Here is a 25,252-nt window from a genome sequence, read left to right on the forward strand (position 1 = left end):
GCTTTAGAATTGTACCATTTATTATTTCATATTGTCTGTCTATATTCTTCCTACCAAAATGAATCACTTCACATTTCTCTGCATTCAATTTCATTCCCACTTATCCACCCATTTCAGTAATCCATGTCCTATTGAAGTTCTACATTATCCTCCTCAGTGCATTTGTAGATGGTACACACTGCTGCCACTGTTTGTTTGTGGTGGAGGGATTGAATGTTTGTGGGAGGGGTAGAAATCAAGCGGGCTGTTTTGTCCTGGCTGATGCCGAACCTCTGGAGTGTTGTTGGAACTGCACTCAGCCAGGTATGGGGAAGTATTCCGTTACACTCCTGACTTGTGTCTTGTAGATGGTGGGCAGGCTTTGGGAAGTCAGGAGCTAAGTTACTCACCGCATGAGTCTTAATATTTGACCTGTTCTTGTAGCCACAGTATTTAAATTGGGCAGCACGGTAGCTTAGTGGTTAGCACTGTTGCTGCATAGCACCAAGGATCCGGGTATGATTCCCGGCTGTCCGTGCGGAGTCTGCACGTTCTCCCTGTGTTTGCGTGTGTTTCCTCCCACAAGTTCCAAAAGACGTGTTTGTTAGGTGAATTGAGCAGTCTGAATTCTCCCTGTGTACCCAAACAGGTGCCGTCGGGCTGTGGTGACTAGGGGATTTTCACAGTAACTTCATTGTAGTGTTAATGTAAGCCTACCTGTGGCACTAATAAAGATTATTATATTACTATAAATACAATTTGCCACCAACTAATCCATGCTTTGTTTCCAGGGATCTCTCTCCTCCCTGATCTGTCTCAGTCTCCAGCCCAATGATTGAGCCAGATCTCAAGCCACAGACACTTAATGCAGGTGTGCTTACCCTGGATAACACCGGTAGCCACAAGGTCCCACATGCTGCAACCTTGACACAGCACCTGTCCTGCCATACTGATGATCTTTAATACTTAATAATTTTATTAAATTATTTATTTTCTTTTAGATATTAATTAGTCTTTTCATAAACTGCAGGACAAATTTAAACCTTCAAAAAAATAGACCTCGACCACTTACCGGACATTCACCAGATACTCAGCAACAGCTCACCTGTCATTGGGAAAATGCTAGAATACGTTATCAAGGAGACAATTACAGGACACTCAGAACACCATCAGGCAGCGTCAACATGATTTTGTGAAAGAGAAATTATGTTTGACGAACGTATTAATTCTTTAAGGATGTAGCAAGCTGTGTGGATAAAGGAAAACCAATAGATGTGATGTATTTGGATTTCCATAAAGCATTCAGTGAAGTGCATAAAAGGATAAGATAAGAGCTGACAGTTTTGGAGGTGATAATATGAAAATGAAATGAAATGAAAAAATGAATGAAATGAAATGAAAATGAAATGAAAATCGCTTATTGTCACGAGTAGGCTTCAATGAAGTTACTGTGAAAAGCCTGTCCGGGGAGGCTGGTACAGGAATATTAGTATGGATAGAGGATTGACCAACTAACAGGAAGCGGTGAGAACATAGAACATAGAACAGTACAGCACAGAACAGGCCCTTCGGCCCTCAATGTTGTGCCGAGCCATGATCACCCTACTCAAACCCACGTATCCACCCTATACCCGTAACCCAACAACCCCCCCCTTAACCTTACTTTTATTAGGACACTACGGGCAATTTAGCATGGCCAATCCACCTAACCCGCACATCTTTGGACTGTGGGAGGAAACCGGAGCACCCGGAGGAAACCCACGCACACAGGGGGAGGACGTGCAGACTCCACACAGACAGTGACCCAGCCGGGAATCGAACCTGGGACCCTGGAGCTGTGAAGCATTTATGCTAACCACCATGCTACCCTGAGGCCCCTACCGGTGAGATGGGATAAATTGATCCACTTTCAAGTTGGCAAACTAACAAGTAGAATGCCATAGAGATAAGTGCTGAGGCCTCAATTATTTGCAACCCATGCTAACAATTTGGATGAAGAGAACAACTGTATTGTAGACAAATTTGCAAATGATACAAAGATGGGTAGGAAATTAAGTTGTGAGGATACAAAGAGTCTGTAAAGGGATACAGATTTGTGAAGCAAGAGGGCAAAATTTGGCAGCAGGTGTATAAGCTGAGAAAATGAGAGGTTTCCCTCTTTGACTGGAAGAATAGAAAAGGGGAATATTATTTGAATGCAGAAAGATTGCAGAATTCTGCAGTACAGAGGGATCTGGGTGACGTTGTACATGAATCACAAAAGATGAAAATGCAGGTAAAACTATCAATTCGGAAAGCAAATGGAATGTTGGCCTTTATTCCAATGGGGATGGAGTATAAAAGTAAGGAAATCTGGTGCAATGACACTGGTGAGACTTCACCTAGAGTACTGTATACATTTTTGGTCTCCTAATCCAAGGAAGGATTACATGCATTGGAAGCAGTCCAGAGAAGGTTCACTCTGCTGATTACTGGGATGATGAGGAAAGGTTGAGATGGTTGGGCTGCCACTCATTGGAGTCTAGAAGAATGAGAGGTGACCTGATTGAAACATATAGGATTCTAAAGGGCTTGACAAGGGCAGATGCTGGGAGGATGTTTTTGCCATGAGGGGATCTGGAACAACGGAGCACAGTTTAAAAATAAGGGGTCTCCCATTAAGATGGAGACGAGGAAGAATTTTTCCTTTCAGAGGATCATTAGTCTTTGGAATTTGCTTCTAAAGAAGGCTGGAGGCTGAGTTACACAGATTCTTGATCTCCAGGGGAGTGAAGGGGGAGGGCAGGAAAGTGGAGTTAAAACCACAGTGGGAACAGCCATGATCTTGGTGAATGGCAGACCAGACTTGCTGGATCGAATAGCCTACTCCTCCTTTTTCTTATGATCATAGTGCTCCTGGGAAGCACCTTGTGATACTTTAAATGTTAAAGGCACTATATAAAAATAAGTTGTTATAAAGTAATGGTTTTAAAATGTGAGAGAACATCAAAGTAGTAATATTCATTTTTATTTCCCTAGATTTCTATTATCCATAGATAGAAGAGGTGGGCCTATTGTTGCTATGGAAACTGTAAAGCTTGCAGAAGAATTCTTTGCATCCACTGATGGACTGGTAGTTGGTGTGGATCTAAGTGGGGATCCTGCAGTGAGTAATTTATTTCTCGTGAGCTGTTCAGAACTGCAGTGCAATACCTTGGCTTAATCATTAATCATTTTCTTGGTGCTTTCTACATTCATTTATCTAATCATTTATTTACATAAATTTATAGACCGACAACTGGCATCATAATTTGACTACACTCATGTATGTGTCCGTGTGGTATACTCAAGACTTATGTTTTGCTAGATTTTAGTTATTTAAACTTTATATGGTCAGTAAATAATTAGAGTAACTTTTGTAAAGACTATGTTCACACAAGCTTAAAATTCTATAAGTTTACATTTGTTACGATGCGTTTGAGTCCACAAATTGGAAAGTAGCATGAAATTCATTTAGAAACTGCTAATAATGAATAGTAATCAATATTTGGAGAGATATAACATCAGATTAGTGGATGCATATGGATAAATGACCTCACCTCCAACACACCACTGAAATCTGTACATGTCAGTGACTTAAAGACTGTTCATCTTACAATGATGCATTGGTTTCACTGGAACAGTAGAGGCTTACCTACAGTTTCTGTTTTCCTTTTCGAAGGTGGAACATGGCAAGAATTATATTGCCCCACTTCATGCAGCTAGAAATATAGGACTTAAGCTTGCTGTGCATATGGCTGAGGTAAGGAATTTATAAATTTAAACTATCAATTTTGAATGTACTTTAAAATGGAGTGTCACGATTATTGTTTATTTATGCAGATAATGGTTGAATTATTATGTGTGATTGGATAAATATATATATATCTAAAGCATTTTTTATACAAATAAAAATTTGGTTCATCATGAATGCACTTAAAAATGTTATATCAAAGTATTAATTTGTCTTTAAATCATCTTTGGTTTAGATTCCCCATCAAAATGAAGAATTGGAAATGTTTCTTGGTCTTCCTCCAGACAGGATTGGCCATGGTATATTCCTTCACCCTGAAGTTGGAGGTTCAGAATATCTGGTTGACATCATTAGCAAAAATCAAATACCCATTGGTAATGAGATGTATATTCTTCTATTGAGACATGCAAATGTTATACAGATTACGGGTGGAATCTTACCGTATTTTTTCAAAGTGTCGGTTCCGGTGTGAAAACCAGGGAGAATCCCACCGGCGGGAAAACTCACCATGTATTCAGCCTCCAAATTTTTTTTTCTCTCCATGTGATTCATGCCTCACTCGTGGCGGCTTGTTTCTGATAGGCTCGCCCGGGGAAACCTAATCTCTGTATCAGTGCAACGCTCCTTTTAAAAGCCTCCCTAGCACTTATTCCAAGACCAGTTGGAGGAATGACTGCCAGAAAGACAACAGCATATTTTAAAGAGGGAGCCCTCAGCAAACTCCTCAGTGGGGTCAAGCAGAGGAAACCCTCTACCATGATTGGGCAGACATCCAGTCAGCAAAGTGACCAATCCCACCAGGGTTGCAGTCGCCTCGGTTGTGAGCACCAGCTGACTCCAAAAGAGGATTGGAATGCAGTGTCGTAAGAAGATGAATGACCTTCGTGGAACCGGGGCAAGATCACTTCCTCGCGTCTCCCTCAGCACCCCATAAAACAGCCCTCACATCTCCAGTGATCTCACTCCCACCTACCTCACAAGGTGACAGCACTTTTCATGTGCTGCCCCCTCCCCACCTTTATAAGCCCCCCCCCCTGAAGCTTCGTTGCCACTCAGCTCTCATGCATTCCAGACTTCATCCCCATCTGACATGGCATGACTCCTGCCTACACTCTACCCATCTGTCTCATTACAGGACAAACATGAGCGCAACAGGCGTGAACGGGCACAGCTGACCAGTGATACCAGAGCTCAAAGTTCAAACCCCATTTGAGGGGCGAGCCCTTGAGCTTGCCGGTGAGGAGTATGACCGCTCTTAGAGGAAGCTAAAAATACAAGTGAGCCCTCAACACATCCAGCTATGGTGCAAGACTCAGATGAGTGACTGTTCTTTTATCAGTGTTCCCCTGTCCCACACTAATGCCATCTCAGGTCAATCAGCAGGCCAGCCAGGACCATCCTTGCAGACCAGCTCTGAGGCAGACATCTCGGAGACCAGTACTGAAGAGGCATCAAACCTAAATCCCTCCCTCTGTATCAAACCATATTTCTCTCCCAACTCGTCTAGACTCGCGAATTCCCCCCCACCATCCCAAGAACAAACCTTTAATTTCCCTAATCCCCTTCTCCTCCCAATCCCAAAACCTCGCATCCATCCTTCCTGGCTCGAACCCATGATTCCCTCTAATCAGCATCCCCCCGGCTCAGATCTCAGTTTAAAGTGCAGTCTAAACTGCCTCCAAATTTTCAGTGCAGCCATCACCACCTGACTCCCTCAATACTTTCCTGGGGCTATTGGGAGCAGTGATGTTGCCAGCAACCCCGACTTCCTACAAGAGTCCGCCTCCATCGTTACCCACAAAGCCCTCTCCTCCTTGCAGTACCCGCTCACCTTCTCAGCATTTGCTGTCCAATAAAGCAAGTTCAGGAAGCCTAGCCCCACCCACCTATTGCAATATCACCCTCCTAATCCTGGTCACCTTCCCCCCCCCCCCCCCCCCCCCCCCAAAATGATTGATATTAATGATTTGATTTGTCACATGTACCGAAGTACAGTGAAAAGTATTTTTCTGCGGCCGAGGGAACGTACACAGTACGTACATAGTAGACAAAAGAATAATTAGCAGAGAACATTGACAAATGGTACATTGACAAATGGTACAGTGCGGAATAAGGGGCCAAACAAAACAGATACATGAGCAAATGAACGAGATCAACTTGTCCACCCCCTTGAAGAAAGGTTTAGGTAAAAAGACCGGCAGACACTGAAACAAAAACAGGAACTGTGGCAACACATTAATTTTAACTGCCTGCATCCTGCCTGCCAATGACAAAGGGAGATTGTCCCACCTCACTAAATCAGCCTTCATCCTCCCCACCAAACTGGTCAAATTGAACTTCTAGAGCCCTGTCCAGTCCTGAGCCACCTGCACCCCCAAGTACCCAAAGTGAGACGCCGCCAAGCAAAATGGCAGCCACCCCATCCCATTCCCACTCCCAGTGGGGAGACCATAAAAACCTCACTTTTCCCTAGGTTCAACCCGAGAACTTCGCAAACTTCTGGAGCAGCATCGATACCTTTGGCTCAGAAATGTAAAGCAGCAGGTCGTCATCATATAGGGACACCTTATGTTCTATCCCCCCTTCCTCCTCACAATCCCCTTCCACAACCCCAAGCTCCTTAGTGCAATGGCCAAGGGCTCTACAGCCAATACAAACAGAATGGGGGACATGGGGTACCCTTCTCTCGAGCCCCAATGCAATGCAAAATATCCAGAGTTTGAATTATTTTAGCACACTCTTGCCCTTGGCTCCTTATATAGCAGCCGCACCCATGCCATAAACTTCTGCTCAAACCTAACCCTCTCCAATACCGCCAGTAATGAGATGGAAGCATGTCCCATCGTTTGCGGCAAGATACCCCTGCCTATTGCATCTTCAAACATGCCCACCATCAACGGCACCAGCTTCTTGTTAAATGTCTCACAGAATGCGGCCGGGAACCCATCGGGCCATGCCGCCTTCCCTGTTTGCATCCTCTCAATTGCCTCCTTCACCTCTTGCACCTTCATCTTCAACAGCTCCTCCAAACCCGCCCTATCCTCCTCTCCCGACCTCGGAGACTCCAACCAATCCAAGAACACCCTCATCACCCGTTCCTCCTCCTCTGGCTCCGACTATATAGGTATCTATGCAATTTCTCAAATATTTCATTAATCTGCTACCACCAACTTCCCCGCCTTATTCCGTACCCGAACTATCTCCATCGCCACTGCCTACCTCCGGAGTTGGCCGGCCAGCATACGTCCTGCCTTTTCCCCATAATCAAATACTGCCCCCTTCGCCTTTCTCAGCTGACATGCCGCTTTCCCAGTGGACAATAGATCGAACCTTGTCTGCAACTCCTTCTTCCTAACCAGGAGATCTGAGTCCTCGGCATGCATCCCATCCACCTCCAAAATCTCCTCCCTGTCTACTTTAGCCTCGAACAAAATCACCTCCCCCCTCACTTCCTCCCAGACCACCGATTGCAGACATCACACCCATGCAATTAAACATCACATACTCCTCGATTACCTTCCCGATCTTCTCACAGAAGTTCTGATCTGCTAACAACCCCACATCCATTCTCCACCCCGGCCTCTGAACTGCACCCGTTTCCAATACCACATCCATCCAATGCAAGGCATGATCTGAAATCACGATTGTATACTCTGATCTCCTAACCAGCCAATAGCACCTTTCCCACCACAAAGAAGTCAATCCTCAAGTACACCTTGTGTACCAGAGAGAAACAAAGAATACACCCATACCTTTGGGAGGAGGAACCTCCATGGATCTACTCTTCCTAGCACCTTCGCCCCACCACACCTGTCCACCTTCGGTTCCAACATAATTTTCAAATCCTGAGTGAAACACCTGACTCGCCCATCCCTTCCTAAGCCTCACCTGATCTTTCACTCTCAGATATGTCTCTTGCAACATCACCTTTAAGCCCTTCAAACGTGTGAAAACCTTTGAACTCGTCACTGGGCCCCCGAATCCCTTCATGTTCCACGCCACTATTCTGACTGGGGATCTCACACACACATACCCCGCCCTTCCTATCAGACACCATCATAACCCCGGGTCCTGCCTATCAGACCTAACCCACCCCATCCTTTTGTTACACTCCGTCCAAAAATTCCCATAACTCCTTCCCCTTAGCAACCCCTCTCTCAGTATCAATATCTTCCCCTCCCCTTTCACACCTCCAAGGCCCATTGAAATCTGCTCAACCAGGCTCTGACGATCGTGCCCCCCCCCCCCCCCCCCGACACACACACACACACACACACACACACTCCTGTTCACTAGCCAAACTCTGCTTGCTAGTGCGGGGGCCCCTTTCCCAATCCCCATCTTCCATAGCCTAATTCCAAAACAAAACCCAACAAAATCAGTGGAGATAGCCCCCAAGCCCAAAATACTGATAATAAACTCTAGCTAAACTATCCTTCCGCCGTTCAACCAACCCAAAGACCACTACATTCTCGCCACCAAATACAGAAATGGAAAACAGAAAAGGGAAACAAAAACAAAGTACAGTGTCCCTCCCCTCATTTCCACCATCTCAGTCTGAATCCTTGGCCTTCAGAAATGCCCCACCACCCCGAAGTAGAAATCCCTCGTTGTACGTGACCCTCTACTTCACACCTTAAACCACTCCAAACTGCAAGCGGTTGCTGTAGAGTGCTGCCTTCATCCATCTGAAGGCCGCCAGTCTTCTTGCCAGATACACCGTCAAATCTTGGTACATTCGTAAACCAGCACCCTCCCACTTCACCTCGCGCCTTTGCTTCGCCCAATTCATGACCTCTTCCTTAATATGAAACTTGTGCAAGCAAAATAGAACTGCTCTGGGTGGCTCATTTGTTTTCGGCTTTGGCCTAAGCGACCAATGTGCCCTGACCAGCTCGTATCAGGAGGGTTCTTCCCCCTCCCCCATCAACTCTGCCAGCATCTTTGCGCAGTATTCAGTCAGCCTTGGGCCCTCCAGCAGACCCATGATCCGAAGATTTTGCCTCCTTGACCTGTTCCCCAGGTCCTCCACCTTAGCTTTTAGCCCTTTATTAGCCTCCGCCACCCTCCGCAGCTGCTCACCCATCAAGGTGATCTGATTGCTGTGCTGCAACAGAGCCTCCTCCACCCCTTTCAACTTCTCTCCTTGCTCTCTTGTATCGGCTGTCTTCGACACATCCACATTTACGTGGGTAATCGCCTCCTCCATCCACATTTTCATCATAGCCATCATCTCCTTTTGCAGCACCTCCTTGAGCTTGGTGAACAGCCTCTCAAATTCTCCGGCCATCACCTCGATCAGAGTTTCTGCTGTGAGGGGAGAGGCGCCACCCTATACTGCCCCATCCCCCATCATCTTTTTTCCCACCTGAGACACCGACTGACTTGATGGCAGACGTTCACTCGCCCCTTCTTTCAGACATTCTTTTTCTCAGCCTTTGACATCACACCCCTACCTTATATCTTCCTACGCCGGCTTATTCAGAAATTGCCCTGGGAGAGGGCCTTAAAGTGCAAAAAACCAAAGCCTAAGCAGGAGCCTCCCAACATGTGATCTCCACCTACATGTCGTCACTGCAAGTCCTCACACCCCAGTCCTGAGGGTCACCAAACCGAGAGCCACTGAGGATGCTCCTAGCCTTGTATCCCATGTGGGCCCTACCCATCGCTCAAGATCCTTCCTTCTCCGCAGGTTGTCCATTGCCGGCCCCCTCGACATGCTCTTCATCTGAGGGGATGCTGCCCCTCCATCTTCTCCTGGTCCAGCTGCTCTCCCCGCTGCAGTGCCAGGTTGTGCAGAGTGCAGCGGACTACGATGATGCAGGACAACCTCCAGAGTCTGTATTGGAGGGCTCCCTCCAACCTGTCCAGGCACCAGAACTGAGTCTTGAGCAGTCCAATCACCTGCTTGCCCACATGAGTTTCGTTGTAGCGAGTCTGAATGGGTGTTTGTGGCCTCCACTCTGGTGTTGTCAGCCATCTCCCGAGTGGGTACCTTTTGTCCCCAAGAAGCCATCGCTACAGCCGATGCTGCCCCTCAAACATGGCTAGGATCTGTGCGGCCAGGACCAGTGCCCGAGAGAGGAGTGGCTCGTGCCAGGGCCCAAGGTCCAACTAACATGGACGTTCCCCAGGAAATGGGCACCCATCTGCATAGTGCGCACTGCATTGCCACAGACAAGCTGGATATTGAGGGAGTGGTACCCCTTGCAGTTCAGAAATGGTGCCTCATGCCGCCATGGGGAAGAGCCTCGTGGGTGCAATCAATGACACCCTTCACCTGGAGAATGCCTGCTATACAGGCAAAGCCCCTGGCATTCTGGCTCAGCTGGTCTAGGTCCACGTTGATGTACATGTGGGCCCCTGAAAATAGCGCATCTCTGACCCTCATTATGCACTTGTGCACTGCTTGAAACAAGCCGCTGGCATTGACGTTCAGAGCAGCAGTAACAGTCAGGGCCACAGGCAATAGGTGATCTCCCAGTCCATGTGGTGCCAACTCTTCTATCACCCGATACAGGTGATCCACCATTCCCAGGACAGATGCAGTCATCTCCAGCATTGGACTTTCTACGTTTAACCAGTTCCATCTGCCTTCTTAGGTGGACGTAAACAATCCCAGGATAATGGCATTTTAAAAAAATTATTCATGGTGCTTCGGCATTTCTGGAAGGGCAGAATTTATTTCCCATCCCTAATTGCCCTTGAGAAGGTTTAAATGTTTCATTAGGATGATGGCCCTTGAACAGTACAGTATTCCCTCAATACTACACTGATATGAAATGGCGAAAATGTCTTAACGCACTTTATGAATTGTCTAATGAGTGAAATACTTTCCTTCAAAAGAAATGTTGGCAAATAGAATTTTAAAAAACGTTGGGGGTGGACCTGACCAGTTTAAATCGTCTATCTTCCAGAGCTTTGTCTGACATCTAACGTCAAAGGTCAAATTGTCTCTTCATATGACCAACACCATTTCAAATACTGGTATGATCGTGGACACCCTTGCGTGATTTGTGTAAGTCTCCATCAATATTTTCTGCTACTAATGTAGTGCAAAATAGAAGTAACAAAGATATTCAACTTCTATGGAAGGCTTAATGGGGTTAGCAAACAATCAGTGGAATGAAACTTCTCTATCGGACTCCATTGGTCTACATATGTCGTGCAGTCTCAATTTGGTTTCTATTTTTAAAGCTTACAACACCACTCTACTAAGAAAGCTAGACTAATAGATCTGCAATTGTATGTGCTGCCCCCAGTCATTCAATTCTCTCCATCAGGTGGTTTGATCAAGTTCATAAATTTGTCAAAAAATATCATTTGATAATTTCCTTAAATCTGCAACCTCTTATTTCTGACCCTTCTTCCACTGAAAACATTTTCTTCTTATTTACTGAGTTTGGTCTCCCCAGTTAAATCACACCCTGATCACTGCTCTGAAGGGAACAACCCCAGCCTCTGTAGTCTTGCCACATAACGGAAGTATTTCATCCCTGACACCCTTCTCGTAAACCTCCTCAGCATTCCTCTCCTGGAACTGGCTATAATACTCCAACTGGTGGGCAGCACGGTAGCATAGTGGTTAGCACAATTGCTTCACCGCTCCAGGGTCCCATGTTCGATTCCCGGCTTGGGTCACTGTCTGTGCGGAGTCTGCACGTTCTCCCCGTGTGTGCGTGGGTTTCCTCCGGGTGCTCCAGTTTCCTCCCACAGTCCAAAGATGTGCAGGTTAGGTGGATTGGACATGCTAAATTGCCCTTAGAGTCCAAAATTGCCCTTAGTGTTGGATGGGGTTACTGAGTTATGGGGATAGGGTGGAGGTGTGGGGTTGGATAGGGTGCTCTTTCCAAGAGCCAGTGCAGACTAGATGGGCCAAATGGCCTCCTTCTGCACTGTAAATTCTATGAAATTCTCTGAAGCCCAACAGTGTTTTAGAAAAGTTTAGCATAACTTCCAGTAGGGTTGCCAACTCTGGTCAATCTGTATTATGGAAATGTCGTCATATGATCTCTCATCTATCTCAAAGCGCACCACACTCAAGATATTGGTTACTTGATGTGAAACTTCTCACAGTAATTGGTTAATAACAGTGACAGAAATATCCATACTCCTGTGCACTCCAGAAACTGCCCAATTCAACATGTGGCTTTGCCAGCTACAGCATACAAGCATTTCTGCCTGATTTTGCATGTCTGTCTAGAGGGGAGAAAAGAATGCCCTCATTATTTTTCACAACCTCAGAACATCCCAATGAAGTATATTTGAAGTATAGCCATTATTTGTAATGTAGGAACATTTGTGATAATGATAAATATTGACCAGGACACTTTCTCAACTGATCTGCGCAAAAATATTTTGGCTGGGAATCTTGTGTGGAAGTATTGTATTTAGGTGGTCAGATGGTAAATAACTACTTTTTTGGGTTTATAATGATCAGCATATCTGCTGATATAACTTTGATAAGGCTGAATAAAATGCTGTTTCATTTTAAAAAGTTTTGCTTTAACCGTAGTTCCAAACATTCATATTAGGAATTACACGAGTGGAGATATTAAGTGTGCCTGTTAATGATTTAATATCAGCATTGAAACAAACACTAAGTAAACCCTTAATTGCTCCTTATAAATCTGGCTTCCATTTCCATTAAATATCTATTTTCAACTCGTCTGTAGTAGTCTTTATATCAATGCAGTTTATTTCGCTATTTTAATTATAGCAGAAAGCAAATGCACATATATTAATCTAATAGCTAAAAAAAAATGAGGCATTTAAGTTGATAAAACTTATCAAATCAGAAAGATGTGTATTTGCGAAACTAATTGTTGCTGATCTTTTTCTTCCCCAGACTGATGGCAAAGGCATTTTTGCTAGCGACTTGTCCCAGGAGTATCAGATAGCAGAGACAACATTTAATCTTTCTAAAGCTCGTATATGGGAGCTCTCTTATCAGAGTATTAACCACATCTTTGCTCCAGACGGTGTAAAATCTGACTTGAAGAAGCGATGGAATGACCTGAAACCAGGACTATTCAACCAACGTGAATAAAGATCATGTGACAAGGACAGTAACCTTGGTTCCATTTTCCATTAGTTAATGATTAGCCCTGGAAAATGTTTCATTGATTCTAATGACAAACCGACGAAAGCAAAGCAACAAATCTGTGATTCTGAGTAATACAAAAGTGATCCTCCAACATGAGCTGTTGTCCCATTTGTCCTCCATATTACTAACAGCACGTGTTTTGCTTGATTCAATAGATGCCTCAAAATAAGAAAAAAGATATAGTATGTGTTTTTGATCATCATTGATAGAAGCAGTTTTATAATATGTAACAATGAAAAACGTCTATTTTGTAGAGTACATTTGTTTTATTTCTATACCCTTTAGATTACTTGGAACATGTTCCTTTTGGACACAACGAAATACAGCTATATATCCCGAATATTTTCAAATAACACTGTTAGTAAGTCTCTCTGTGCTTTCTCCATTGTGGAGGATGATGAACAGTGTGCTTCATGCTTTTCAGCCAGAGCATGGATGGATTCCATCTGCTCCTGAGGGTGCACACATATTTCTTAGTAAACAACCAGAATATTGTCTTTCCAAAAGCATTATCGACTCAGACACATGACCTGTGGAGCTGCATTCCATCTCAATGCTTTAAACCAGACAAAAGCAAATTACTTGTACACGTACTGCATTTTTATATTCTGAAAAATCCTTTGGAAAAATAAAACCTATTTTGCTGATCAAGCTGAGAGTCAGGGAGGTAATCTACTTCAAACTTGCACTTAATACCGGTTTTAAATGACCATTAATTAAACTTACCTGCTTTCAATCAAGGAAATAGCAACCTCTTTCAACGAGTGACTCTTTTCTTTAGTTGTACATTCACTGAGTTTTGCAATCAATATTTTGCATATTAAGGAAATCTCAAAACAATTAAATGAATGTGTATCGTCTATTTTTGGATAATACTGTACTTGTATATTTTAAAATAAATTTAGAGTACCCAATTCGTTTTTTCCAATTAAGGGGCAATTTAGTGTGGCCAATCCATCTACCCTGAACATCTATTTTGGGTTGTGGGGGTGAAACCCATGCAAACACGGGGAGAATGTGCAAACTCCACATAGACAGTGACCCAGGACTGGGATCGAACCCGGGACCTCGGTGCCATGAGGCAGCAGTGCTAACCACTGCGCCACCATACTGCCCTTTAATGCTTATATTTTGAATTTTAAAAGCATGGGTATGTTATTGCATTCTTTTCATATGCACTTTTACTATTAAAAATGCACCAACAAGGGAATCAATAGTGACTTTCACACTGGTGAATCTGGCTTGTCAGTACTGACAGAAATGGCCTAATTATACATCATTGCAGCCCAAGTTAAAATAATTGTTCTGAAACAAAAGTTTGGGATTTGCATTTTTCAGTGTTTTCTTTACATCTGCATCAACAATTCTTGATTATTTGAAAGGGATAGAACATGATCACGTCGGCAGCACCGTAGCACAAGTGGATAGCACAGTGGCTTCACAGCGCCAGGGTCCCAGGTTCGATTCCCCGCTGGGTCACTGTCTGTGCGGAGTCTGTATGTTCTCTGTGTGTGTGTGTGTGTTGGTTTCCTCAGTGTGCTCCGGTTTCCTCCCACAGTCCATGATAAATTACCCTTAGTGATCAAAAAGGTTAGATGGGGCTATTGGGTGGAAGTGAGGGCTTAAGTGGGTCGGTGCAGACTCGACGGGCCGAATGGCCTCCTTCTGCAATGTATGTTCTATGATGACCAGACTTCTGAAATCTGATCAACCATATGTTACGTATTTATATATGACAAGCACTTGGCTACAAGAAGACAATGGATTAATATAATTACTTAAGTATTTAGAAAAGGCGGTTGGCTTACAACTAGGTATTTAGTACTCACCCAGGTCCTTCATCAGAATGGCTTTATAATATTCTTTCTGCAATACAGACATCCCATGATACAAAACAATGTCCATCTTTTTCGGTAGTTCAGCAGCAACATCAGCCTTGATTCTTCTCAGGAGGAATGGGTGCATCAAACTGTGCAACTCTTTAGCTGGAGTAGGGTAGAAGTATACTGCCATTAAAATAAAGATAATAACTATAGATTTTAATATAACCATCACTACCTTTAATCGTCAGCAATGTAATTTAACTGAAATCTGCAAACGTTGCATCAGACCTCACAATGACTGCGCAACATCATCACGTATTTATTTTTTTCTTCTCCATGGGGACATGACATTGTGGCCGTAGTAATATTTGTTTTGTAATCCACATTCATGACATAAAAAGAATTAATTCAAACTCCCAATTTTATTTCCTGGGCGGAGGTTTAGCTCCTGAGCAAAGGGGTGTGGGGAGGAGATAGCTTCAGATGCTGAGCAGGTTGGCGGTGGGAGGCACAGAGAGAGAAGTGCAGCTTGGTGGCAATTGTTTAAATTGCAGAATTTTATTAAGAATCAAAATAAACACATTTTCACAGATATTATCAATTGAGCAATCAGGCTTCAATGTCGGTCCATAAATAGGAAAGGGGCAAGTGTTTAAAGGGGGCTCGATCTGTTAGCATTCAGTCTGGACATTTTGTATTGCTAACGAGCCCAGGAATGGTAGCCAGAACTAGAAAGGATACTGACCTATGTTTTTGCAATGAGTTTCATATGTATCCATGGCAGCCATTGCTGCTTGGAGGTCAGGACCCAAAAAATCTCATCTCACGAGTCCACTGATCACAACCCAGTTTGAGAAGCCTGTTGTAGAATTAATACTTTCAGTGTAACGAATTTTCCCCATAGTTGGATGGAAGAAAAGCATTTATTTCTCCGACCCATTATGATAAATCTCCATTTGCTCCTTTTGTTACCAGCTTGCTGGGACCCCACTATGTTGCAAATTTACTGCACAGCTGCTGAATTGACATAAGCGAGGGATACATATGAAACTCATTGCAAAAACATAGGTCAGTATCCTTTCTAGTTCTGGATACCATTCCTGGGCTCTTTGGCAATACAAAATGTCCATACTGACCAGTTGCTAACATCAATGTAATTTAGAATATAGTTCTTTCTTGACATGTTACACATAAAACAAATGGTAAGAAATTTCTATAGAATTTACAGTGCAGAAGGAGGCAATTCAGCAGCATACCCAAGCCCACACAATCACTCTGCCCCAGTAACCCCACCCAACCTTTTTGGACACTAAGGGCAATTTATCATGGCCAATCCACCTAACCTGCACATCTTTGGACTGTGGGAGGAAACCCATGCACACACGGGGAGAATGTGCAGACTCCGCACAGACAGTGGTCCAAGCCGGGAATTGAACCTGGAACTGTGAAGCAAGTGTGCTAACTACTATGCTACCCACAATTAGAATGTGTAGATGTACAAAGGGACCCGAGTGTCCTTGTCCATAAGTCACTTCAGGCTAACATACAGGTGCAGCAAGCTGTTAACGGAACGTTAGCCTTTATTACAAGAAGATTTGAGTACAGTAGTGAGGGCTTGCTTCAATTGTATAGAAACTTGGTTAAACCGCATCTGGAGTACTGTGTAGTGCAGGTTTGGTCCCCTTACCTCAAAAAGGATATTACTGTCATAGAGTGCAACAAAGGTTCACCAGACTGTCTTATGAAGAGAGCTTGGGCAAACACAGGGCCTGTACTCTCTGGAAGTTCGAAGAATAAGGTCATCTAATTGGAACCTACAAAAAACTTAAGGTATAGTAGACAGGGTAGATGTTTCCTTTGGTTGGGGAATCTAGAATAGAAGTGAATCCCTACAGTGCAGGAGGGCATTTGGCCCATCAAGTGCACCAACCCACCAAACGAACACCCTACCAAGGCCCTATCCCAATAACCTCACCTGGAGGCAATTCAGCATGGCCAATCCACCTAACCTGCACATCTTTGGACTGGGAGGAAACTAGGGCAGCCGAAGGAAACCCACGCAAGACATGGGAAGAACCTGCAAACTCCACACAGTCACCTGGCGCTGTGAGACAGCAGTGCTAACCACTATGCCACCGAGCTGCCTAGAACCAGGGTGCACAATTTAAAAGTAAGAGAGCTGCCTCTTAGGACAGAGATTTGGAGAATTTCTTTGGAATTCTCTAACTCCAGAAGGCTGTGGAAGCTCAGTCATTGAGTCTGTTTAAGGTGGAGATTGGTAGATTTCTGATTAACAATAACGGAAAGAGTTATGGGGATAGTGTGTGTAAAAGGCACTGAAATGTCCGATCAGCCGTGGTCGATTGAATGGCAGCGCAGGTTTGATGGGCTGAATGGTCCATTCCTGTTCCTACATTCCTATCTATAGCTCCTTGCATCACTGAGCTTCTGATTTCAACTGCATCACTGTCAGTGGTACTAGACAGTTGACAGAACGTTTGTCAGAAAAATGGAACAGATGTCATCAATAGACTGCTAACAGCTGGATCAGCAGTATCAGTGAGTAATAAGCCAATTGCAGAATAGGTCACTACAATTAATGCATGATCGAAAAAGACAGAAAATTAACGTGGGATATAATTGGACAAATTGACATTCAAATATGGTAATATTAAAGGACTTAACATTGGCAGAATAAATGCTTACCTTGTTCTGCATCCTGTTCTACATTGCTGTAGTATTTAAGAAATTCGTCCACTTCATCTGCCGAGAACACATTTGGTTCCACAAAGCTCAGCAGTGAATAGAGTTCATGAAGATTGTTCTGTGCTGGCGTTCCAGTCAGCAGTAGTGTGAATCGTACTGAAAACTACCAGTAAAGAATCATTAATCATTAGCAAGCATGTTTCCATTAAATTGTTTTAATGCTTCAACTTCAAGACATAATGCAAAAATCACAAATTACAGATGTGACATCCTCAAGAAAAAACAAAGCAGAAAATGTCTTACTGTTCTCAGAGACTTATGCAGTAGAGAGTTCTGGTTCTTCAACCTGTGGGCCTCATCCACAATTAGTACACTCCAACTCAGTCTGGAATACAACACAAGAGACTTGTCAACTCGTGTAATCCCACAAGATTCTGAGAATTTACATGTTCATTTTGTGCAACATCTCCATGTGAAGATTGCATTCAGTTTGGCTCTCTCCAGCACATCATCTGAAGGTGTCAGCTTTGCTTATAATTTTACATAAAATACTGTGAGCAAGCCGCTGGGATAATAAATAAATATTGTTGAAACAGATTATCGCCTAAAAAACATTTGGTTTGTTTTAAAATAATTGTGCGTGTAATTTTTAACTTTGGTTTCCTTGTACTGACAGAATGACAAGTCTTTCCGACTTTTCCGGTGGCACCGCCTCCTCGTTGCTGTAGAGGGTGTTGGTGGTGATGGGGGTTGGAGGGGGGTTATCACGCCGATTTTGGAGAGGGGGGGTTATATTGGGAGATTTTAGGACGATATGGCGTCTCTGGAAGGGGTTAAGGCCAAGTGGGAGGAAGAGCTGGGGATAGTGCTGGATGAGGGGCTGTAGTGTGAGGTGCTGTGGAGGGCGAGTGCCTCAACCTCGTGCACGAGGCTGGGATTGGTACAGCTAAAGGTAGTACACAGAGTGCACCCGACAAAGTCGAAGATGAGACGATTGGTCAAGGGGATGGAAGATATTTGTGAGCGGTGTGGGAGGTGCCCAGCCAATCATGTACACATGTCCTGGTCCTGCTCAAAGTTAGAGATATTTTGGGTGCCGTTGTTCAGCACCATTGCCGGAATGTGGTGACTAGGGGCTTTTCACAGTAACTTCATTTGAAGCCTACTTGTGACAATAAGCGATTTTCATTTCATTTTCATTTCATTTCATCGATCCTGATTGTGGATTTAGAGCCCAGTCCCCTGGGACCATATTCGGGGTGTGGGACTTACCAAAGTTGCAGATGGGAACGGGGGCAGATGTTTTAGCCTTCACCTCATTGATCACTCACAGGCGGAACCAATTGGGGTGGAGGTCAGTTTCTCCACCCTGTGCCTCGGTGTGGCTGGAGGATTTAATTGAGTTCTTGTACTTCGAAACGGTGAAATTTGCTATGCGGGGTATGAGTGAGTGTTTCCATAACAGATGGGGTTTGCTTATACTACATTTCAAGGAGCTGGTTACCATCTGCTGCTAGGGGGAGGGGAGGGAGGCGAGGCGGAGAGGTTGGTTAGGGTATTGTGGGGGGCCGGGTTTGGGGTTTGTGTTCATTTTACTTTGTAATGTGAAGTGTTTTAAATGTTAAAATTATAAATATTTCAATAACGATACTTTTTTAAAAAAAATAAATGTTTTTACGGGGAATTGTTTCATTTTCCCATCTCTTCAGCAATCCCTATTGTGCATTCAAGCTCAGGTTGGCTCATTTCCAACTCACTTCTGCACAGACTGATTTTTTAAATAAACATTGATAAGCATTTTTGATTTATTCAGCTATGTTTTGGTTCACATTTCACAAGATAATGCAAACAGCCATAGATTCATCTTGGTTCCTCATTTACCCAGAAGATCACTGGAGCTTGTAGTTTTGGAGGTGCTTTTTCTCCACTACCCTACATGGATGTTCATTCCATATATTGCTCACTCTATTGATTATTAATTTTTCATCAAGATGGAGAGTGACATCTGAGACGGGGGTCCTGAAACTTAAAGGGAATTATGATGGTATGAGGCACAAGTTGGCTATGATGGATTGGGGCACATTACTTAAAGGAATGACGCTGGGTAGGCAATTTCAAACATTCAAGGAGCTCATGGGTGAACTGCAACAATTGTTCATTCTTGTCTGGCAAACCATGGCTTACAATGGAAATTAGAGATAGTATTAAATCCAAGGAAGAGGTATATAAATTGGCCAGGAAAAAAATGCTGACGATTGAGAGCAGCTTAGAATTCAACAAAGGACGACCAAGGAATTAATTAAGAAGGGGAAAATAGAGTATGAAAGTAAGCTCGCAGGAACATGAAATCTGACTAAAAATTTCTACTGGTATGTGAAGAGAAAAAGATTGAAGACAAAAGTAGGTCCCTTACAGTCAGACAGGGAAATTTATAGTTTGGAACAAAGAAATAACTGACCAACTAAATACATACTTTGGTTCTGTCTTCACACAGGAGGACACAAACATACCATAACTGTTGGGGAACACGACGTTTAGTGAGAGGGAGTACGTGAAGGAAATCAGTAATAGTAGAGAAATGGCGTTGAGGAAATTGATAAGATTGATGGCCGATAAATCCCCACAGCCTGATCATCTACATCCCAGAGTATTTAAGGAAGTGGCCCCAGAAATAATGGATGCATTGGTGGTCATCTTCCAAGATTCTATAGACTCGAACAGCTCCGACAGAGTGAAGGGTAGTGAATGAAACTCCACTATTTCAAATGGAGGTAAAGAGAAAACAGGGAATTATAGACCAGTAAGCCTGATGTCGGTACTGGAGAAAATTCTAGGGTCCATTGTCAAAGATTTTGTAGCAGAGCACTCAGAAAACAGTGGCAGGGTCGGGCAGAGTCAGCATGGTTTTATGCAAGGGAAATCATGCTTGACAAATGTACTGGAATTCTTCAAGGAGGTAACTAGTAGAGTTGATGGGGGGAGCAAGTGGATGTGGTTGATTTGGACTTTCAGAAGGTGTTTGACAAAGTCCCAAATGAGAGTAGCATGTAAAATTAAAGTGCATGGGATTGGGGCCAGTGTATTAAGATGGACAGAAAAATGGTTGACAGACTGAAAACAAAGAGTAGGAATAAATGGGTCTTTTTTTCCAAATGGCTGGCAGTGACTAGTGAGGTACCACAGAGGTCGGTGTTAGGACCCCAGCTATTCACAATATATGATTTTGATGAGGGAACTAAATGTAATATCTCCAAATTTGCAGATGACATAAAGCTGGGTGGGAGGGTGAGCTGTGAGGAGTATGCAGAAATGTTTCAGTGTTATTTGGATTAAGTGAGTGAGTGGGCAAATGCATCGGAGATGCATCAAATGTGGATAAATGAGGTTTTCTACTTTGGTAAGAAAAACAAGCAAATAATTATCTGAACGTCTATCAATTAAGAGAGGAATATGTGCAACGAGACCTGGATGTCCTCATACGCCAGTCGCTGAAGGTAAGCATGCAGGTGCAGTCGGCGGTAGAGGAGGCAAATGGTATGTTGGCCTTCATGGCGAGAGGATTGGAGTACATGGGCAGGGACGTCTTGCTGCAATTATATAGGGCCTTGATACAGCCACACCTCGAATAGTGTGTGCAGTTCTGGTCTCCTTATCTGAAGAAAGATGTTCTTGCTATAGAGTGGAGTGCAGTGAAGATTCACCAGACTGATTCCTGGGATGGCAGGACTGGCGTATGAGGAGAGATTAAGTTGGTTATGAGGGGGGATCTCATAGAAACCTAGAAAATTCTAAAAGGACTCGACAGGGTAGATGCAGGAAGGATGTTCCCAATGGTGGGGGTCATAGACTGAGGATATGGGGTGAGCCTTTTAGGACTGAGATGTGGAAAAACGTCTTCACCCAGAGAGTGGCAAGCCTATGCAATTCGCTACCACAGGAAGCAGTTGAGGCAAAAATATTGTACGTTTTCAAGAAGGAGTTAGATACAACTCTTGGGGCTAAATGGATCAAAGGATATAGGGGGAAAGCGGGAACAGGTTACTGAGTTGGAGGATAAAGCATGATCATAATGAATGGTGGAGCAGGCTCAAAGGTCTACTGCTGTTCCTATTTTCTTTGTTTACATTATGATCCCAGCTGATGTTACTACTTAACGGGAAGGTCCCAGAATGGAACTCTGGCTCAAGACTAAATGTTACTTTATTTTTAAGAGAAGAGTCACAGGACGGTCAATTAACTTATTAACAAAAATGTTTTATTAAAGATGAAAGTTTGACTACAGCATAATATTCCTTCACTCTCACTTATCTTCACAAATGTTTCAAGGATAACACAGGTTGCAATATATATCATGTGCCATAATATTCTCAGTAAACACATAGTCCCTGTAACCCAACAGGCTAACTGTGGTCAGACAACACCCCATTCTGAAACCAAGAGGTAGATATCACCCAATCGACCTTCCATAGATTTCTCCTCAAACCTAAAGGTGGCCCCTGCTGCTAAGCAACAGCTCACTATTTTTCCACACTCTTGTTTACCTTTCATGCCATAAACCCTCTAAGCACAATAGAAACACATTTTAAAATGAAACCCAAAACCCAAGCCTTTGTTTAACATGAACCTAACTAGAGTTTTATCCTTTCTTACACAGAAGCACTATATTAAACTCACTTAAATATGTATCTTATTTTGAACATCCAAAAATTCAAATATAGATCACTTAAAACTACCTCTGCTTCCTGACAATATGAAGGCTATTATTTAGTTTCCTTGTTGGTACTTTTATCAACCTTTGTAAAAATGAGCATATTTTTTGCCCATTTGCAGTATTATTGGACATTGCCAGGGTTTACTGATTTGCTTTCTTTTAATTTATTGTCCATCTGTAATTGTCCTTGAAAAGATAATGGTTAGCCATTTTTAGACCTCCTTCAGTCTGTGAGGTGATGGGTTCTTCCAAAATATTATTTGGGAAGGGGCTCCATGATTGTGACCCAAGGTGGACGGCATGGTGGCGCAGTGGTTAGCACTGCTGCCTCACGGTGCCGAGGACCCGGTTTGATCCAGGCCCCGGGTCACTGTGTGTGAAGTTTGCACATTCTCCCCGTGCCTGGTGGGTCTCACCCCCACAAACCCAAAGATGTGCAGGGTAGGTAGATTGGCCATGCTCAATTGCACCTAATTTGGAAAACAAAGAATTGGGTATTCTAAAATTATATTTTAAAAAAGGTTTTGACCCAATGATGAAGATGCATTGACATATTTCCAGGTCAGAATGATGCATAATGTGGAGGGAAACCTCCAGATGATGGTCCCCTTCTATGTCTACAACCCTTCACATTCTCGGTGCTAGAATCCATGGGTTTGGAAAGAGCTGTCAAATAAGCCTTTGCAAGTTGCTGCATTACTTCTTGTAGATTGTACCAATCACAGACATGGTGTTCCAGTGATGGAGGGAGTGAATGTTTAAGTTAATGGGTGGGGTATCAATCAAATGGGTTGCTTTGTCTTGGAAGGTGTTCAGCTTTTTGAGTGTTGCTGGATCTGCATTCATCCAGGCAAGTGGTCCATCACACTCCTGATTTGTGCCTTGGAGAGGTGGAAAGGTTTTGGGGTGAGTCACTGACATTCTTTAGAAGTCACGGTATTTAAGTTCCTGATCAATGGTTCTCCAATGATGGTAATATCTTTTAATGTCAAGGAGTGGTGGTTAGACTTTCTTTTCTTGCAGAATGTTGAGAAGTTGTTTAGTTGTATGTCACTATTTGTGGCTGGATGTTGCAGTACCAGAGCTTTGATATGATCTGTTGGTTCTGAAATTACTTAGTTCTATCTATAGTGTTGTGCTTCCTCTGTTTAGCACACATTTCGCTCTGTATTGTAGCTTCACCAGGCAGTGGCATAGTGGTATTGTCGCTGGACTAGTAATCCAGAGACCAAGGGTAATGCTCTGAGGGACCGAGGCTTGAATCTCACCACAACAGATGGTGGAATTTGAATTCAATAAAAATCTGGAATTAAAAGTCTAATGATGGCCATGAAACCATTGCCGATTGTCGTAAAAACCCATCTGGTTCACTAATGTCCTTTAGGAAAGGAAATCTGCTGTCCTTAACCGGTCTGACCTACATGTGATTCCAGACCCACAGCAGTATGGTTGACTCTTAAATTCCCTCTTTGTCTACACACACTGGGACAGGTACTATCTATTCCTCGGATTTTGTTTGCTCGGAGCCCTTTTAGGATGCAGCAAGGGACATGCCTCTAATTCCGAATAAAGTCATTAATTCTACTTAGAGGCTGTAAATCATTCAAAGTGTGAACTATTTTACATTTCATTTTAGTCCCACTTACATATTTTATGGTTCTCACCTCCTCTCTCGACTTTACTTATAAAGTACTGACAAAATTGTTCCATTTATGTTTTGCAGCCCTCCATGAATGCCCTTCTTCAGAATATATTTTGTAAACATCTATAATAATGCCAGTAATTCTCTCCAGGATTTGTGGAAATTGTTCTTTCTCCTCATTTCACATCTGATCATTTTATTTATTCATTTAGTTCATGAAGTCACAGAGCAAATTGGCAAAACAAAACAAAATGAAATTTGAAATAAGGCAATTAGGTATAACTGTCAATTAGAATTGGGATATTGCAAATATGATTGATGAAGACGGTAGTCTAATAGCAGCACCACTCTAGTCTATCAGTATATCAAAGTTGGATATTTTTCTGAAACAATATTACCTCTATCAGTATCTTTACTCAACAAACACCAATAAATGTTGGAAATGCTAAATGCATAGCTAAATCTAGGATTCAGTGTTCAGTTTTACTTTGATATTATTTCATCTGATATTTTTCTTAAAACTCATCACATGAGATTTGCTATATCATAGCAATAGAACTTTAATAAAAGCAACCATATTTATTTTAATTGCCTCCGAAACTGCAACGAGGTTGTACAGTAACTCACCTGCTCAGGAAAGAAGCATCTTTCAGGCAAATCTAAATCAAATAGGAAATAAAAATGTTCATTATTTTATGCCGAATTGTTTGCATCTAATCTGAAAGGCAAAAACATGCATCCAGGCCATGGACAATGGAAATCACTAATATCCATATTGCGACTATCAGACATTAAACTTTGACATATCATGTGGAAACCTACTTTTTCAAATCAATCTTGTCCCCACACTATGAACTAAATTCCAAATAAAGGGCAGTGTTATTTAGCCCAGGAACATCCAATAATGACAGGTGCAATAATATATTAAGATTGATATGCACTCATGTCTTACCTGTGATATGAAGATATTACAATATTAATGTAGTAGTGGCTGTATATAATATATATAAGTAATTGCTGGTCATCCATAATACCTCATAAGTGGTGAGAAGCACGTGGAAATTAGAATTTTTAAGGTCTTGTTGCAAAGCCAGTCTTGTATCTTTGTCTCCCATGTATACAACCAATGAAAGTTGCGGAGCAAACCTGGAGAATAATAATACTATATATTTACATTGACAATTATCAGATAGTGATACCTAACACTATACTTCCAACATGAAGATTCAGTAAGATGTAGGTTTGTTTCTGTGGCACACTTTGTTACTAGTTGCTCATTTAAACCACATCAATGAGAAAGAAAGATGAAGGAGAAAGAAATAACTTGTATTCATATAGCACTGTACACTACCTCGGGATGTTGTATTGTGGGAAACACAACAGCCAATTTACACGGAAATGTTCCAGCTAATTATTATTTTTATGGTTATTATTTTTATTATTATGGTTTAGCACACTGGGCTAAATCGCTGGCTTTTAAGGCAGACCGAGGCAGGCCAGCAGCACGGTTCAA

At 42.9% G+C, this 25,252-nt stretch overlaps 2 protein-coding genes across 5 annotated transcripts in view; one reads left to right on the plus strand and one right to left on the minus strand.

Moving 5' to 3' along the window:
- adal (adenosine deaminase-like) overlaps positions 1-13,508 on the plus strand; it is a 31,510-nt gene extending 18,002 nt beyond the window's left edge. For 3 of the 4 annotated variants that reach the window (XM_038801728.1, XM_038801731.1, XM_038801729.1), the window contains exons 7-11: positions 2,998-3,124; positions 3,680-3,760; positions 3,987-4,125; positions 10,669-10,769; positions 12,600-13,508. In XM_038801728.1, the coding sequence (XP_038657656.1) occupies positions 2,998-3,124; positions 3,680-3,760; positions 3,987-4,125; positions 10,669-10,769; positions 12,600-12,800 (649 nt within the window). In that variant the 3' untranslated portion in view covers positions 12,801-13,508. The remainder of the gene's footprint in view (positions 1-2,997; positions 3,125-3,679; positions 3,761-3,986; positions 4,126-10,668; positions 10,770-12,599) is intronic. The other variant, XM_038801732.1, reaches the window with a different exon arrangement.
- Positions 1-25,252, minus strand: part of chd1l (chromodomain helicase DNA binding protein 1-like) — a 160,007-nt gene that overhangs the window by 106,113 nt on the left and 28,642 nt on the right. Inside the window, exons 4-8 of the mRNA XM_038801727.1 lie at positions 24,774-24,885; positions 24,367-24,398; positions 17,690-17,771; positions 17,387-17,549; positions 14,687-14,842 (exon numbers count right to left, since the gene is read on the minus strand). Of these exons, the coding sequence (XP_038657655.1) occupies positions 14,687-14,842; positions 17,387-17,549; positions 17,690-17,771; positions 24,367-24,398; positions 24,774-24,885 (545 nt within the window). The remainder of the gene's footprint in view (positions 1-14,686; positions 14,843-17,386; positions 17,550-17,689; positions 17,772-24,366; positions 24,399-24,773; positions 24,886-25,252) is intronic.

The sequence above is a fragment of the Scyliorhinus canicula genome, chromosome 7 (genome assembly GCF_902713615.1).
Source record: "Scyliorhinus canicula chromosome 7, sScyCan1.1, whole genome shotgun sequence".
NCBI classification, from domain to species: Eukaryota; Metazoa; Chordata; class Chondrichthyes; order Carcharhiniformes; family Scyliorhinidae; genus Scyliorhinus; species Scyliorhinus canicula.